The sequence below is a fragment of the Pteronotus mesoamericanus genome, unplaced genomic scaffold (genome assembly GCF_021234165.1).
Source record: "Pteronotus mesoamericanus isolate MK-2021 breed Mesoamerican mustached bat unplaced genomic scaffold, CSHL_Meso_final contig_64, whole genome shotgun sequence".
NCBI classification, from domain to species: domain Eukaryota; kingdom Metazoa; phylum Chordata; class Mammalia; order Chiroptera; family Mormoopidae; genus Pteronotus; species Pteronotus mesoamericanus.
In genome coordinates, this window is record NW_026555224.1 from 3,270,999 (window position 1) to 3,287,456 (window position 16,458).

Below are 16,458 nucleotides of genomic sequence, written 5' to 3' on the forward strand. Positions count from 1 at the left end.
GAAAGCTGCCATGTGGTGTTGGCCCAGGGCTCCTAGGGGACAGGCACCTCCACTTCCTACATGGACAGGCTAAACAGACGACCTCTTGGGCAAGAAGAGGAACAGGCTGTTGCTTCTTGCCCTAATGACTGTGTGGCTTGTGGGGTCCTCCTTGCAGAAAGGGTTGTTAGTTACCTACAGCTGAGAAAATGCAGACACCCCTCCCAAAGTTACAGTATGATACTCAGGCTACAGTTTACTTCCCTTTCCATCTGAGAGTCAATCACCCTATTCATCTGAAAGGTGCCTGAAGTAACCATTCAGAACTGGGATAAAATCTGGACCCTCTGCAGAGAGCAGATTCTCGAGATGGGTGTCTGCCAATGTGGAGCATGTGGCAATGCCACGGTCCTTCTCTCCCATGGTAGTCAGATCCTTCAGAACTAACAGTGTTGCTTCAAGATTATGAGGTATTGGAGTAATTGACCCAGGAAGGGGCCATGGGACCAGAACCTTTGGGAACATTTGCAAAGTAGGGGAAGATGAAAGAGAGGTCCAGTGAGAGGGGTGCTGGGTCAAAACTAGTTTCAACAAACTATAATCACTATTCGTGCCAAGGATTCTGTTTTTGTTTCCTTTTTGGTTACAGATCTTTTCCCTCCCTCCTCCCAGGTCTTTGTGGCAGTGGCGAGAACTGAACTCCATCTCAGTGTGTTACCAAGCACATCCTCCAAGGCTAAATGGCTGGGAGAAGTCACATAAGGCACAAGTCAGGAGGTGTAAGGACAGAGAGGTTGCATCCTCTTCAACACCTGGAGGCCAGAGTGGGCAGAGGGCTGTCCTGACAGGAGCCTGGCCTTATCAGTGACTCTGACTAATACAAAGGTAAATCAAATCAAATCCCTTTATCAGCAGGACATACTCAAAGCCCAATGAAGACAACAGGAAAACGACTGACCGCAGCTGGCCAAAAAATGGCTCTAAGCCCTGTTCCAAATATTGGTCAATCCCCAGTATGGATTAGGCGCATGAAGAATTGGAAGGAAAAAGGAGACACAATTAATTATCAAACTTTAATTGATAGGCTAATCTTACAGGATAAACAATAAGACAGCTAGTCAAGGTTACACTTTTAAAAAAAATCCAGCAGCGCAAATCTAATAGACTAAATACGTTCATCTCTTCCCAAACAGGCATTTGATTAAAAAACAAAAACCAGAACAGAGCATACACCACAAGGAAATATGGTACTTACGTATATTGTCAATTCATTCTGGAGAACTCTTTAAGAAAAAAAAAGTTCTTGAAATTTAGAAAGCAGCAGAACCACTCAGCCTGGCAGGTGTTCTGTACTCCGGAGGGCTCCTGGCCACCTGTGACTTCAGAGAGGCCACATGGCCCTTTATTAAGAGGTGCCAATCCTAACTAGAGATGACTACATCACAAAGCCTTAAAACAAAGGGGCCATCCTTTTCCAAGACAACAGGCATGAACAGAGGCATGGAGCAAGGGAGAGGTCTCCCTCATTAGATAGGGTGGAAAGGAGGCCCTTGCATGGTCCAAAGCACAGGGTCCATCCCTTCCCTCCCAGTCCCTCACAAAGAATGGGTGAGCCAAGATCAAGAGCCCAGGGCAGCTCTTCCAGGCACATAGTTAAGAGAAGAGGAAAGCAAGCCCCTTCTGGCTGAAATATGACAGGTTTTCAGAGCCGTGGGAATGTGGCGGTTAGTCTCTTTGGCTCTTGTAAGATAAAGCAGCAACTAAGGAGACTACTGAGGCCTCACTGGCCTCCTGTATCCACAAATTATAAGAAAGGACATCCTTAGCTCAGTTCAACCTCATTAAGAAGAGCTAATACTACTTGCAGAAAGCCCATCATCAATTAAAATACTTAACACCAAAGAGTTCAGCAACTCACAAATCTAAGTTCTCTGATCAGGTTGACTGACCCAGAGCTGAGCAGGGTAGCCTCAGCAGGGATTATACTTTGTCACTATTTGCCAAGTCACCTCAGGGAAGGGAAGAAAAGATAGCATCTTGAGCAAAGACCTGCAGGAGGACCACCAGCACAAATTCCAGAAGAAAAAGCAGCCCATCAGGAGGCTCAGAGAAGTGCCTACAGGGAAAAGATGCCAGGCCCCTAGCCTATTCCCTGCACGCTGGAGCCCCCTGGAAGCATCACTTCCTCGGGCCACCTACATGCCCACCATGAAGGATAGTCATGACCCAGACAAAGAGCTGGTCCCCTCTGACAGTGAAGGAACTGCACAGAATTCATCCTGAGGACACAGGAACACTGTGATTACCTAAGGGGAGAGTATGCCAGCTTGCTAACACAGATTAAGTCTCAGCACATTCTGGACTATAAGAGAAAGAGGAAGAGACTGTTCACAGGACCAAGAGACAAGACAGTGAATACTGCTGGGACCCAGACTCAGATCTAACTAAACACCTCTTCCAGGGCTTCTGGTCCCACCCACCTCTGCTCTCCAAGGGATTCCAGCAAGATCTCCATGCAGACTGGCCCAGGAGCCAGACCTCATGACTATTATAGCAGATTCAGTGAGCCCCACCAAACAGTTCCACATGAAAAGATGTCATTTACATTATTTATATATAGTATCTTGAAGTAAGGAAAAAAGCACCATTTTACGTAAAATAAAAAGGCTCACACAGGCTTTGGTCTTGTCTTGAAATGACACCAGCCCGAGTGAGAAGCAGTTTGGCTCTTGGGGAGCAGGGACACACATTCTCACTGGGAGAAAGGGATGTCTGATGGCGTGGCAGCCACACAAACAGGGAAAATGAGGAGACCTGGCGGGAAAGGCTTCTCAGAGCAGCAGTGTGAGGCCAGTCTGGGGACGGAGACACCTGCTTCCAGAGAAAGAAGTGGTGTGTGGCACTGTCAGGACAAGTCTCCAGGACAGGGACATTGGCCAACAAACCGAGACGATACCCTGCTCACTCCATGACTCTGTCCTCTGCAGCCCTGTCAGCAGCAGAAGAGGTACAACAGGAGTGCAGAAGCACCGTTTTCTGCAGGAACTGTGGCCAACAGCACAGAGAGGCTGCCGTTACTGTTCCTTTTTTAAGGATGAAAATGGGCAGTGTCTTGGACACTACACTTCACAAATGTACTCATGCCCCCCAAAAATAAGTGTAGATCTTTCTGCCCAGAAGCCTAACTCGGAAACAGCTACACCATGAGAAGCACGAGTCTGTATATACCAGCTGTTTCCTGAACTATAGTTCAGAGGAAAGGGTGCAGAACACCATCATTAACTGGCTCACACATGCTAATACATTTCACGGAATAAGGGGGAACAGCCTAGAATCCAGAGTGTCAGGTTTGGAAACTCTCTTGCTATGAGAGCCTGCAGCCAATGAGAGGACTGCAAATACAGCAGCAGAGAAACAGCAAACAGCACAAGGACACCACTCACCAAAAGACTTACCCTCGTTTCAGAGTCAACCAAGTCACAAGTAGACAACAGAGTTACGTGTACAAAGAACATAAGGGCCAAAACCAGAAGAGGGTGAGCTAATCACAAAAGGAATTTATCCCATTTTTGATGTTGCAATACATTGCCAACCTACTAGATCAGATGTCTTTTTATTGAGAAAGGCAGCATCTCTGAACTTAGAATGAAGGACACTTGAACACAACACATGAGCAGAAAGAAGAAATGGAGAAGCATAATTGAAATAATCATTGGACTGCCTAAGAATTTCTCGAAACTTCTAACGTGGGCCTATGACTATATGGCTGTATAAACTGTCTTCCATCTGGCTCCTCCTTGAAGAGGCCTGTGGCAGCCTGGGAACTGTGGCTATTGGAGCAGCACAGCCAGGCATACCCATGCCAGGCTGGGCATCAAAACCCACTAGGTGAGGGCTGCAGACAACCCAGAGATTGGTGCCCAAAGGGCAAAACATTTGACAAGAGTCACTGTGAAATACTCTGCCGCTCACCACAGCACGTGTGAGCGCTCCCTGACCGAGACCCACAGCCCTTCCCTCCCACTGCACACTCACGAGCAGCAGCATGGCAGGAGAATGCCAGGAAAGGAAGCAGTGATGAGGTACAAAAGGAGGAACTGACATCTTTGGGTTTTCAAAACAAAAACTCAAATCTAGGAAGTGAGAAAATAAAAAACAGAAAGAATTAAGTCTGAATCAATGGACAGAAAAATATGGCTTACCAACCCTCCCACTTTGCATACAATTTTATATGAAAAAGAAAAAGAAATACCCCAACTCATCACAACACAGTCCAAGTGTTTACAACCAAAGATTTATGAAAATATTTCAGTTAAAATCACTTTAAAAAAAAAAGCAGAAAGCTTTTGACCATTCCTTTCTAAACAAAACCTTGGCAGATCTACTCTCAAACACACTTAAGAGTATTCCACACAACACATTCGGAATTCAGATTTATTGATTTCCACTGTACTGACTTTAAAAATGGTATGAAGCTGACTGCAAGAAAGGGAACTGGTGATTTTAAGTTAAAATTAAGCTAAGGGTGAAAGAACATCACCTCTGGCTTCGGTCACCACATCACCTTAGATTGGATATAGATTGTTTTTTGAACAAAGTTCCAGAACTCTGAAATCCAGGGATGCTGCAGGCCTCTCCCAGCAATGTCCTTCACTTTGGGTCAGTCTCCTGGGCCAGAGGTGAAAGTGCTTTCAAAAATACTGCCACTTCCCCAGCACAGTGTCTTTGATTGCATCCACATATTGAGTTGGAACCCAGTACACCCAGTAGTAAGAGGCTTCCGTGGGGCCCAACTGAAATGCCTGGAAGGGAAAAAGGAAAACCAAGCAACACTTCAGAGGTTGGGAGACTGAGCATCAGCACAACAAACACAGGGGAGGGCTGAAATTGACTTTAAAAGGGAAGGAGGAAAAAAAAACCCTGCATGTGGCCAGCATTCTCTTGTCCCCCCACCTCCAGCGCAAAAAAAAAAAAAAAAAAAGCAGCAGCAAGAGGATGGATATAAGTAAGCGTGGCTGACCCTAGAGCAGCAGTTCCCAAACCCAAGTGCACATTGGAGCCACTGGGAGGGCTGGTCACAGTCTCTTGACTTTGCAGGGCTACGCGGCACCTGAGAGTCTGTAACTGTACAGAGTTCCCGGGTGATACGCTGCTGCTGATCGAGAGACCCACTTGGGAACCACTGTCCTAGAGAAGCTGCCACACATGCACAAGGAATGAACATTCAAAGCAGCACTGCCAGAAATCGTAAAAACCTGGAAACAACCTACATACCCATCAGTGAGAGAATGCAAAATTAAAACTGATGTGGCCTATTTGTATGAACATTGTATCAGTTTTAAAAGATATGAACTGGATCTATGGTAAACACAGATATATCATGTCGAATCAAGAAAGGAAGCTGCAGAACGATACATACCAGGATACCACTTATGAAAACTGAAAAAACACAAAACAGTACCGAAGCTTGTTCGTGGACATACGTGAAAATGAAAGCAGAGCAGCAAAGATCCACATGATAGAGGGTAGTGGGAGAGGGGAAGACAACAGGGATGAATCCACTGTTGGTGAATTTTCTTTTATTAAAAAGTGATTTAAAGTGGGTTACAAAATATTTACAATTGTCATTTCTTGGTGATGGATATATGGGTTCATTGTAGTACTCACTGTTCTTTCCTGTATTTTTAAAGGTTGCTCTAAAAATAACTAAGTACAGCTACCCTCTTCTAACGTAAACTCTGACATGCTAATCTAGCTAGTGATACGGCATCTACAAAGAGGGAAATAAATACTTTAATTAGGACAAAGGTAAAGGTGCTAATTAACAATTAATTAGTGTTTAGAGAAGGGCGATCAGAGCCATTTGCTGCCAGAAATGACTCCAGAAAAAAATGAGCCTTTGAACGAAATCTAAGGCATTGCTCAGCCACACCACCAATCACCTAAGAGGTTCAAACTGGCATACTCAGCTTACATAAACTCCTCTCACCAGGCTGCCTGAAAACTCGGGCTGCAGACTGGGAAGACAAATTCTTCAAAGGGCAGTGCAGGAGAACAGAAGAAAATATTAAAATCCAACTTTTAAAACGAAAAAATAACTGAGGAGGAGAACAATTCCTCTGAAGTCCTTTAAAGACTACTGAGACCGGGAGTGGACAAGCTGCCAGAGAGCTCAAAAGCAGCCCCAGGATGTTGTCGCCACTCTCGGAGCCACCCAGGAGCTCTGCAGGCCCGGGGCTGCCAGCCCAACCACAGTCTTACTTCCACACCTCCCAACTGAACTGATAGGTGTGACAGGAGAGGAGAGGACACACAGACAAAAGACCTTTCCTAGAGCCTGGGGATCTGCCATCTGTCTACACAGGACTGCCATGATGCTAGACCCCTTCTTCTGGGATCTTCCAACCTCTCTCTTGGCCGTGGACTTTGTGAGAACACACACCGGTCAGACCACTACTGTTCCTTCTCCCTGAGATGGGGCCAATATAGGTACATTCCTGTTGGTTGGGTGCTGAAAAATCTGCCTCCTCAGACAGAGAATGGCAGGCAGACACCCTCACCCTGTCACTGCTCAGGTCTGGTTCTTGTCATAGCAATTTCAAAGTTTGGGTGGCTAACTTAATGTTTAAAGTGGCCCCTCCAGCCCTGACAAGTGTGGCTAGGTTGGTTGAGCATCATCCTGCAAAGCAAAAGGTCACCAGTTCGATTCCCGGTCAGGGCACATGCGTGGGTTGTGGGATGGTCCCCAGGTGGGGGTGTGCAAGAGGAAGCTGATCAGTGTTTCTCTCCCTCTCTTCCTCTTCTCTAAAAATATATAAATAAAATCTTAAAAACAAAAAAAACAGGATGGCCCCTCCAAATAGTGCTAGGAAGTAAAAAGGGTACACCTAAGCTGCTCAGTCCATCACTGAACTCTTGCTTTGTTCTGCACAGACTTGGGCAATGTCTGCCAACATCATGTCTCAGGAAAATACAGCCATGCCATTAGAGTGGACCTCCAGAAAGACGATGTCCACAGACCCGGCCTCCCCACAGGACCCCAGCCACCTGATGGCTCTAGCCTGGGAAGGGCAATGCCATCCCAGAGGGGCATGGCCTCTGGCGGAAGGCCTGGTGTCCCACACACCAAGACTAGTGCGAGATTTTATTCTATGATCAAGACAAAGTTCAATGAAAATCCACAAGCCATTCCTCCTCGTTACATTTATTCTTCTGGTCTAAAAACAAAATATTACCACCAAGTGGGAGGCAAGAGAGATCCAACGTATCCCCTTTAAACAGTGGGAAGGTGGGAAAGCAGGGGGGGCACTGCAAAACAGAGAACTAGGACTAGGCCACGGACTAAGTTTTAAGTAGATGAAGGAAATGAACATCTGACACCATGCGTCTCCTGAATACTGAGTGTCCTCTTCAGTTCACATCAGTCCCTGCTAGAGGAGCAGAAGCAGGAGCCGAGAGAGGCCAGAGCACACCAGCTACTTACCATCATGTGGTAGTCTTCATGTCCTTCAATGGGTTCACTGACCACATTTTTAATGGAGCCCATGGGTAATTTCTCAGTCCGTTCTAGGTCGAGAGGAATGACAATCATTATTCAAAGGCTCTCCTGTTATACTGTGTGACTCAACAGTCCCTTGTCAGGGCTGGTGGCTTTGGAGTCTACTGTAAGCTCAAGTCACTCGTGCCCTCTAGAGATGGTGGGGCAGGACCTTCTGACAGCGACCCTAGAGTCCTTCATGGGAACTGGAAACTTCTCAGGAGCAAATAGGGACCAGGATGTGGCAATGGTATAGTAAAGGTCTCTGAGGTCAGAAGTAGCTCCTTCCTGGCGTTATTTTTAAAAGTCTAACAATTAATAAATACCCAAGAAATTCCACTGTACCCTTACTGCTCAAGCCCAGCACTGGCTAATGCCTTTTGTGCCTGGGACAGGCAAGAGGACGAAGGGTAAAAAGGCACCAGCATGCCCCTGGGGCTCCCACACAAAGGAGGACTGCTGGGGGGTGCACGACCAGTCTCTGTCCAAAGATCCTGCTCACTTGCCCTCCCCCATCCCTCCCTGGACCCCCCACCCTTTCATATACCCATGCTTGAAAGTTCTCTTAAAACATTTATACCCTCTTATGATTAACACTCAAGATACCACTTAGCACAGGGTCAGAAGACACTTTGCAGCAAGTTTAAGGGTGGCAGGTATGCAAGAGGCGGCAACAAGGGATGCCTGCAGAAAGAGGAGACTGCTGGCAGTGAGCATGTGTAGCAGCAGGGGACGACAGCAGGAGGGGTATGGAGCGCCTGCCACCAGGAAATTACCACCCAGAAGCAGCACACACCTCAGGAATGGGAAAAGTGCTCAGAAAACAGTTAAACCAAGTTTTAAAAAAAACATTAAAGCCGCCCTTGCCATCATGGCCCAACTGGCTGGGCACTGTCCTGTGAGGCAAAAGGTTACCAGTTTGATTCCCATGTCTGGGCTGCAGGCCTGGTCCCTGGTTGGGGCGCATGCAAAAGGCAACTGATTAATGTTTCTCCCTTGCATCAATGTTTCTCTCCCTCTCTTTCTCCCTACCTTACCCTCTCTCTAAATAAATAAAATCCTAAAGAACACAAAAACATTAAAGCCTTTTCAGAAAGAAAAATCTGGAAAGGCAAAATCTGAAAACAGTAACTTGACAAAAGAAACCAGGAATTTAGAGGCCAGGGTTCTAGTCTAGTTGATGAATTGAGACATTTTATTTCTGTTCTGTGGGCCTCGGTCTGTGAAAAACCAGCGTGGGGAGACTGGACATGAAGACATTTATTCAAGTTCTGACTTTCAGTGGCTCAAAAATAGTGTCCCACAGGCAGGACCTGACCAGCTATGTCTTTAAGAAAGAAACTTCTTAAAACACCAACCATCTTGAATGTCCAGCAATTTCACATAAAGACATGGATTTCTGGCTTCCTTTGAAAATGCAGAAGATGTAACATTCCTAGGGCCCATGCTCATGAGAGATAAGCAGCTAGATTATAGATACCACATTCCTACCAATGGGACACAGGCACTCCCACGGCAGCGACAGTGCTCCCCTGTGCTTGCCATTCACCCTTCCTGTTGAGAGCCTGTTCTTCTCAACTCCTCTGGCTCTGAGTTTGTGGGTCCTGCCTCCCACACAAGCCACCACAGTTTACCTGTGTCACTCAGTAAAGCACCCCTCTGAGGAGTCCAACTAGCTGCTGGAATGTTCATTCCACAGTAGCGTCTTGCCAGCAGAAAGATGAAGCCGGAGGCTGGGAGCCAACTCCCAGAACGAGCTCTCCTCTGAAGAACTGCTTATGACACTCAGGTGACAGGACTCACGCTCAGGTGAGAAGAGTACCTGAGATACACTGACGTAGGGCTCTAGGTGGGAGTGAAAACCTCAGCTGTGGCTGACCCCTGAAGGAAGATGTGAGTTAATGGCCATGCTCTTCAGGAAGGCTGGCGACTTAGGAGGCTCTCAACAGCTCTGATGCACCAACACACTGAGGTTCTTTCAGAGCTCTCCTTCATGCCAAAGCAGGAGGGTGGCTGCTCCCCAAATCTGAAGCAGACCTCCAACATAGGCACAGCGGGTTCTCATGAGTCCCTATCGTTAGGACATGTTCCCTACACTACTTCCTAACACAGAGGTGTTCTCTGAGGAACCAACCAGCACGCAGAGATGGAGTTCTCATCCAGACTGCCTGGCTGCACCCATCCTCTCGGCCATTGGTGTCCTTCCGGATCAGCCTTAGCCACTGCCTTCCATTTGGCTGCCGAAGTGGAAGAAGCAGTGCTTTAGCAAGTCAATGTGATGATGGAGGACTAAGCCCAACCACCTGCCAAGTCATGGAGAAGTGAGGAGCTGACAGGGGTGAGCAACGCACAACTGAAGAAACAACAGGGGATGACAGGACCAGCTCTGCAGAAGACAATGACCTATTAAAGGGGTCAAAGGCCCTTTGAAGAATGGGGGAGCCCTTAGATAGTTTTCAAAACTTGCTCTGATCATGCAGTTAGAATCAAAGGTGAAAGAAAGAATATAGCAGGTTATCATACAATCATTAGAAAACTCAAGCATTTTTGGCATCTCAGTCTTTGTTCACTTGCAGAACCAAAATAGGGGTGAAAACAAGAAACTTTCATATTTTAGATGATAAAAATCTCATTCCCATCACCCCAACCCTATTTTCCATAAAATGTTGGCCCCATTTGAAGCAGAATCATACTAATGGCCTGTCTCTGAAACCAATCAGCCTCAGAGGACAAAATCCCCTGTACTTCTCTTTCGCGTTTACCTCGAACACTGAACACCTACAGTGCTGGCAGAAACAGGTGAGTTAGGCATGTTCGGTCCCCTCCGGAATCTAACAGGGGACAGACAAGTCAGAGAGTAATGAGTGCTCTGGGGACATAAATGAAGTACTCTATGAACAAAGCAGCAGGGTAGGGGACATATCAGGGAAGGCTTTATTAGGAGGACACTTAAGTAGTGCCTTGGAAGATTTTATTATAACAAGGAATGGGAAGAAGGCTTGCAGGTTAAGTGCACAGCATCAGCAAAGACACAGGGCTGTGCAGAGCATGTGGGGGAGGTTTGGCACGTGGTGCAGCTGGTACACACAGAGTATGACAAGGCAAGCAGGAAAGGAAGCTAGGTCAAAAATTTAAACTGGGGTTCCATCACTGAGAACACTGGACACTGTGGTTAGGCATTTGAACTTGGCCTTAAAGAGCCAAAAAGGTTTTTGAACACAAAAACCAGTGACAAAAAAAAAAAAACAGTAGAGAGAATGGGCGGGGGGACACAAGAGATCAGAGATGGGGCAGGGAAACAGGTTAACTTCTTTCATGGACCAAGTTTAGAGATGCTAGGAGTCTTAAGCAGCACCATGAAGTAGCAAAGAAAGAGACACAGGTAATTCTGGAGTGTAACTGATGAGACACTGATCCATCTGGGGGAAGAAAGTGGGAGGAGAGTCAGAAACACTTCCCAGCAAAGAGCAAGCCTGACCCAGCAAGCACAGGTAGGGGTCTGTGGGGGCATGCAGAGGGCTACCAGGTTGGAGGCTGGTGAGAGGGCAGGTCCAGTACTAGGAAAACTGCAGCTAGTACAGGGGCAAACTCCAATCTACTGGGGCCAGGTGGGCAATGTGAATGAAGGATGCTGGCTACCTATAGGCTAACTGAGACAATGAGAACCATTAGCCATGCCCGTGTGAAACTACTACTCAACTCCAGCTGCTTCTTACCATGTGAGCATGCAGGTCCAGACTGGCTGGACCTTCTGATTTTTTTCAAGAGGAGCCAAAAATCAGATCAAGTGAAATCTCCAGTTTTGTTTTGTTTTTTAAAAGACCTTATTTATTTTTAGAGCAAGGGGAAGGGAGGGAAAGAAACGATGCAAAAGAGAAACATTGATCAGCTGCCTCTCATATGCACCCTGGCCAGGGACTGAACCCACAACCAGGGATGTGTCCTGACCAAAAATTGAACCAGAGACCTTTCGGTTCACAGCATGACACCCAACTGCGACACAGTGGTCAGGGTAAATCTCGTTTTTTACAGATTATGTGTAAACAGATAAAACCCTTGCCTGTGGATCAAACCTGGCCCTCAGGCCATACATCCAGGACCTCTGGTTTTTGGTACAACCAGAGAACCAATTTTTGATGGATTGGCCCTGACATCAGACTGAAAAGAATGAGGGGAAAGGGTCTAAACAGAAGGTGAGCATCTAGAAGCAAAATCAAAAGCCAGGAGCATGCAAAACACAGTGGAGATTTCAGAATGAGGAGCAGAACTGAGTGCTGAGTGCTGCCAGGTGCCAGAGGTAGCAAGTCAGGAAGAAGCTGCAAGCAGTAACACATACCTTTAGTGCCAATCCACAGCTGGTCTTGTTCTAGTTTAAAGGTGAGTCTCACTTTTCCTCCAGACTTATTGTACATGCCAGACAAGGGGACTGTAGGCAGGCGCTCCTGGAGGCACGAGATTGTCGTAAGAGAGGGAGGGACCAGAAACAAAGTAGGACGAAACAGGGTAAGGGACAGGATGCCAAGATGGGAGCACAGGAACCTCAAGAAGCCAGGTGGGCCTAGTTTTCGGAATGCTCATGAAGAAGTGTGGCTTACCTGGGCCCCCTTAACAGATGGCATCACATCTTCAGGTTTTCCTTTATCCAACACTTTCCTGTGTTGCTATAACATAAGTCAGAAGAGATCATTAAATGAAAGTTGACCACATTTTTGTCAGGTTACTACCTCAGAAAAACAGGACGAAGAAACAAAGCCTTAATGTTCCAGTTCAAAACTTGTACTGTCTACATATGGGTCCTCTGACACTACAGAGCAGCGCTGTCCAGCAGAAGTTTGTGTTGATGGACACGTGTGGCTATTAAGCACTTGAAATAGGGCTAGTAGGACTAAGAAAATGAATCCTCAATCTTACTGAATTTTAATCAGCCACATATGGCTATCATACTAGATCTCAAAGTTCTGGAGAAAGCAGAATTTCCAGACTACTAATTCAAAGAAACTCTACTTCCTCCTCCCTTCCCCAATTCACCAGTGGAACGATTCAACATCAAGCTAAGAGAGCCACAAATGGTGTTGCTGTCCTGACAGGTACAAAATGAGAGCACTTCTGTCAACTTAAACTCCCAAAGACACTCTACCGATGTTGGCAATTAGGCTAATTATCTACAGGGACATTTCCTCCACAAATGGAGACTCATCTACTGCAGAAGTTTTCCCCGATGCCTCACTCTCAATCCCTGCTAGACTGAAATTCTGAAGAACCTCATTTCCAAAGAGAAATGCTCTACAGCCTGACATTAAGAAGTCTCTAACCCAGCCCACCACAGGAGTTTGACGCAGTTCCTTATGGGTTCTAGTAAGGCTCATGGCTCCTGACCAGCCCACATGTTAAAATCTTACTTCTGCCCCAGCTATAGTTGTATAGGTAAAGATACTGTTTAGTGGAGCTAGAACCTTAGGGCAATGAATAGGCAGAGTAAAAAATTAACTAAATTTAAGCATCAGGTGACCATTAACTAGCTCAAACCCTCACTGGCATGGCAGAAACCTCCAGTAGGAATAAACTCAACATTGCCAGATTGCTATCAAGGGTCCCCTATATTATCAGCCCCAGATTTCTGAAGAGCTGGTGAAAAGTCACAAGGATGGGTCCCTCTCATGAGGCCATGTTATGCCTCATAACTGACATTAACGAAACAGCAGCATGGATTACAAGCTGAATTTGACTCATACCTCACAAGCCATCTATTGAAGAATTTCCCCTGCACTGTGGAAAAAAAGTTCAAAGCCTGTTAAGCTAGCATTAGTAACTCAAAACCTGTATTTAAGAGGCATGTGTGCTCCCAGGGTGGGGCCAGCGGGAATGCTCACTCACGTCTGCATTCTCATACTTGACATTTCCCACAGGTGGCAGAGGAAAACAGGAAAATGGAAATGAACTCAATTGGTTACAAGACCTTGTAATCCCACATTTATAGTGAAAGTGTCCAAATAAACACCTTTTAGACGTTAATATAGGTTTACAACCCCTTTCTGAAATGCTATGGACAGATGTCTTGAATGTTTTAAAACCCAAAAGTTTTATGGGTTTTATAAAAGTAATATAGTTTTAGAATACATTCTCTATCATCTTCCATGGGTTCGGGGGCAGCAGCACCTTGTCACCAAACACACTAACATTTCTATGGCAAAACATGAATAGTCACACTAGTCCTGGTCAGGTTTTGCTACCCTATTTACAAAAACATGTTTTGGAGGTTTGGAAGCACACATAAGGGAATACGGACCTGTAACAGAAAACTGTATACTTCTCACACTGTTGGTCATATGCCTGAGTGCCTATAATCACTAAAACCAATGTTGGTTCCAGCTGGTCTACTCTATTCAGCACACAGGTTAGGATGAGAATACCTATTTTCCTGGAACACTACTAAAGAGTGTCCAAGAGGCTGCCTAACAATGACTGGTGTTTGCTGGATAATAAAATCACAAGTGATGGCTCTTCCAACCACTCCAAACTGGGCCACAAAGAATATGAAAAATTGGGCCCCCATTTCACAGACCAGGAGAGGGGGAAAAAATCAGCACCATTATCTTTCTAGTGAGTTTCATCTGACTTTCTGAAATGCTGTTTTAGAGGAACCTCTGAAAGCTACTGATTTTCATGCCTTTTCAGAAATGAGCCTGTTGACTTGAGGGAGCCATACACCAAAAAGCAGATGTAAGCACTTATACAAGATGGGAAGTTAGTTCCACTAATAGCATTTTTCTCTGACACTGAACAGGAGACACTCGTATCTGATTCTGAAGCCTCCTTTACAAAGGCCTTATCCTAAAGTAGGTAGACTTGAGACACACTGACCCGCCAGATGAAAAAGTTGCAAATCTCAGGTAGTTGTCACCTCCACTCAACAGCCAGCCGCACCCAACTGCTGCCATAAATTTCCATCATGGACCCTGTCCAAAAAGGAGCTTATTCTAGGGAGAATATCACCAACCATGGCTCTAGAGGACAAAGCCTCAAATTTCCCAGGACTAACAACCACGATGAACTCACTTTCTGCCTGCACAGTGGCTCCTTCTTGTTCTCTTCAGCCTTGGCATCCTGCTGTGCAGAGTCTTTGGGCGTGTTTACTGCTAAAACATCATTTATCGTGGAGCCAACCACCATGATCTTGGCTCCGCTGGTCACCTTTATTTCCCTCAACGTCTTATCTTCAGGGACGAGTCCCTTATACATGACTTTCTGCATGGCTGGCGGGAGACCTTTGGAAAAGGTAGCAGACAGTAAAAGAATCAAAAAACATACTTGGACCAGGGCTCTTTGGCAACAGACCCCAAAGTGAATACTGCTCTACACCTTTTATCTTTGCACACTTGGGCAATTCACAACCTCTCTTGGCCTCAGTTTCCAGAACTTTGTAATACTGATGACAGTAGTTCCCTCTGTATGGACTTGGTTTTAAGGATAACCAGATACGTCAAACAGTACGTAGGGCAGTGCCTGGTATTCAATAATTGTTCAGTAAATACTATTTGTCATTCATTCCAAGTTATTCCTCAATCTTCTAATCACTCAAATATTATGTAAGTCCACAAGCCTCAGGGATACAAAAACCAGTACAGACCAAGTTGTTTTTATAGACCTTACAGACTGCACGGAAAAAGCTTAAAAAAGAAATCCTTTCAGATGACAAAGTACTGAAGACAAGATGAAATTAAGTAACAGAAGCACCTGTGAAAGGGCCAGCATGATGGCCAACAGCACTGTTTCCTAAACTTCCTTTATGAGAATTACCTGGTATTTGCTAAAAATAAATTTCTGGCCACATTCCAGGCCCACTGAATCAAAATCACCTTTGGGGGGAGGGGAAGCCTGGAAATCGTAAATTTAACAAGCGCCTTAGATGATTTTTATTAGAGATGTTTGTGCAACACTACTTATAAGATTGGGCCTAAGAGTCAGACCTGGGCCTCAATCCCTGTTCAACCACTTAGTAGCTCCTTGATACCAGGTCTCATTTCGCCCATCTGAGTGACGGGCATCCTAGTACCCATTTCGGAGGGCTGCTGTGAGCACTGAGAGACTTGATCCTGGGACAGCGGCCAGCACGGTGCCTAGCAGAGTGTGAGCACTAAGAACCGCAGGAGACGTGGAGAAGGCGTCTGTGGCTGTCTTGCCACGGGGATTACCTGTAATCGAGTGAATCTTCTGTTTCAGCTCGGAGCCTGTGCTGTCCAGGGGAAACTTCACGTCGTGCTTAGTCTTGTTCCAGATGATCTTCAGGTCCACCAACTCCCTGCCCGGGCCGCCGCCGCCCGCATCCTCGCCATTGCTGACCGAGGCCTGGGCCGCGGGGTCTCCAGGGGGCTGGGCCGGGGCTGGCTGCAGGCTGCTTCGCGCGGCACAGGCGTCCGCGGACGCCGCCCCCGCGACCGCTGCCGCTTCGGCTTCCATGCAGTTGAGGGGCCGCGCGGGGACCTCGGCCGCCACAGTCTCGGCCTCCGTGTCCATGCCAGCCTCCTCCATGCCTGCAACGGGGTCAGCGGTGGGCGCTCGCCTCGGGCTGGGCCTGCGGCCGGACTCCGCCCGGGCGCCGCCGCACCCCGGCTCCCGAACCAGAGATCTCCTCCCCAGCCCCCCACCCCGGGCCAGGCCACGTCCCCGAGAAAAGACCTCTTAACCCGGGCCCAACCCAGACGCCAGCCACCCCGCCACACTCACCATCCGGGGCCCCGGCCGCCGCCATGATGATTGTGTACAACACCCACCGCGCCCGCAGGGACCGCTGGGAAAAGGAGAGCTGGCGGAGATTGGCCCCCGGAGCAGCCCCTAATCTCGCCCCGGCTGGCCGGAAACAGGTGGAGGTTTCTATGGAGACCCGCCTCCTCCTCTTCTCGGGCCGGCCCCTGCCACGCTTCAGCTTTCCGCTGCGGAGAGGG

At 47.1% G+C, this 16,458-nt stretch overlaps 1 protein-coding gene across 2 annotated transcripts; it reads right to left on the reverse strand.

The window, feature by feature from the left end:
* Nucleotides 1-1,078: 1,078 nt before the first annotated feature.
* Nucleotides 1,079-16,397, reverse strand: UBFD1 (ubiquitin family domain containing 1). 2 transcript variants are annotated; one of them, XM_054580898.1, is made up of 7 exons: nucleotides 16,241-16,397; nucleotides 15,709-16,047; nucleotides 14,573-14,781; nucleotides 12,112-12,177; nucleotides 11,853-11,958; nucleotides 7,463-7,545; nucleotides 1,079-4,781 (listed from the first exon to the last, which is right to left on the reverse strand). In XM_054580898.1, exons 1-7 carry the CDS (start codon nucleotides 16,263-16,265, stop codon nucleotides 4,671-4,673), a joined length of 939 nt encoding a protein of 312 aa, XP_054436873.1. In that variant the 5' UTR covers nucleotides 16,266-16,397; the 3' UTR covers nucleotides 1,079-4,670. The 2 variants fall into 2 exon arrangements, with proteins under 2 accessions (XP_054436873.1, XP_054436872.1); XM_054580897.1 differs by lacking the exon at nucleotides 1,079-4,781 and adding an exon at nucleotides 10,279-10,347 and having other exon boundaries at nucleotides 7,464-7,545; nucleotides 16,241-16,372.
* Between the last annotated feature and the right edge of the window lie 61 nt (nucleotides 16,398-16,458).

Coding starts and splice junctions, on each gene's coding strand:
- UBFD1 (XM_054580898.1), bottom strand. CDS start 16,265: ATGGCGGCGGCCGGGGCCCCGGATG. Junction 16,048..16,240: donor GGCGGCCGGGGCCCCGGATG/GTGAGTGTGGCG, acceptor ACCCCGTTGCAG/GCATGGAGGAGGCTGGCATG. Junction 4,782..7,462: donor ATGAAGACTACCACATGATG/GTAAGTAGCTGG, acceptor TTTCCCTTCCAG/GCATTTCAGTTGGGCCCCAC.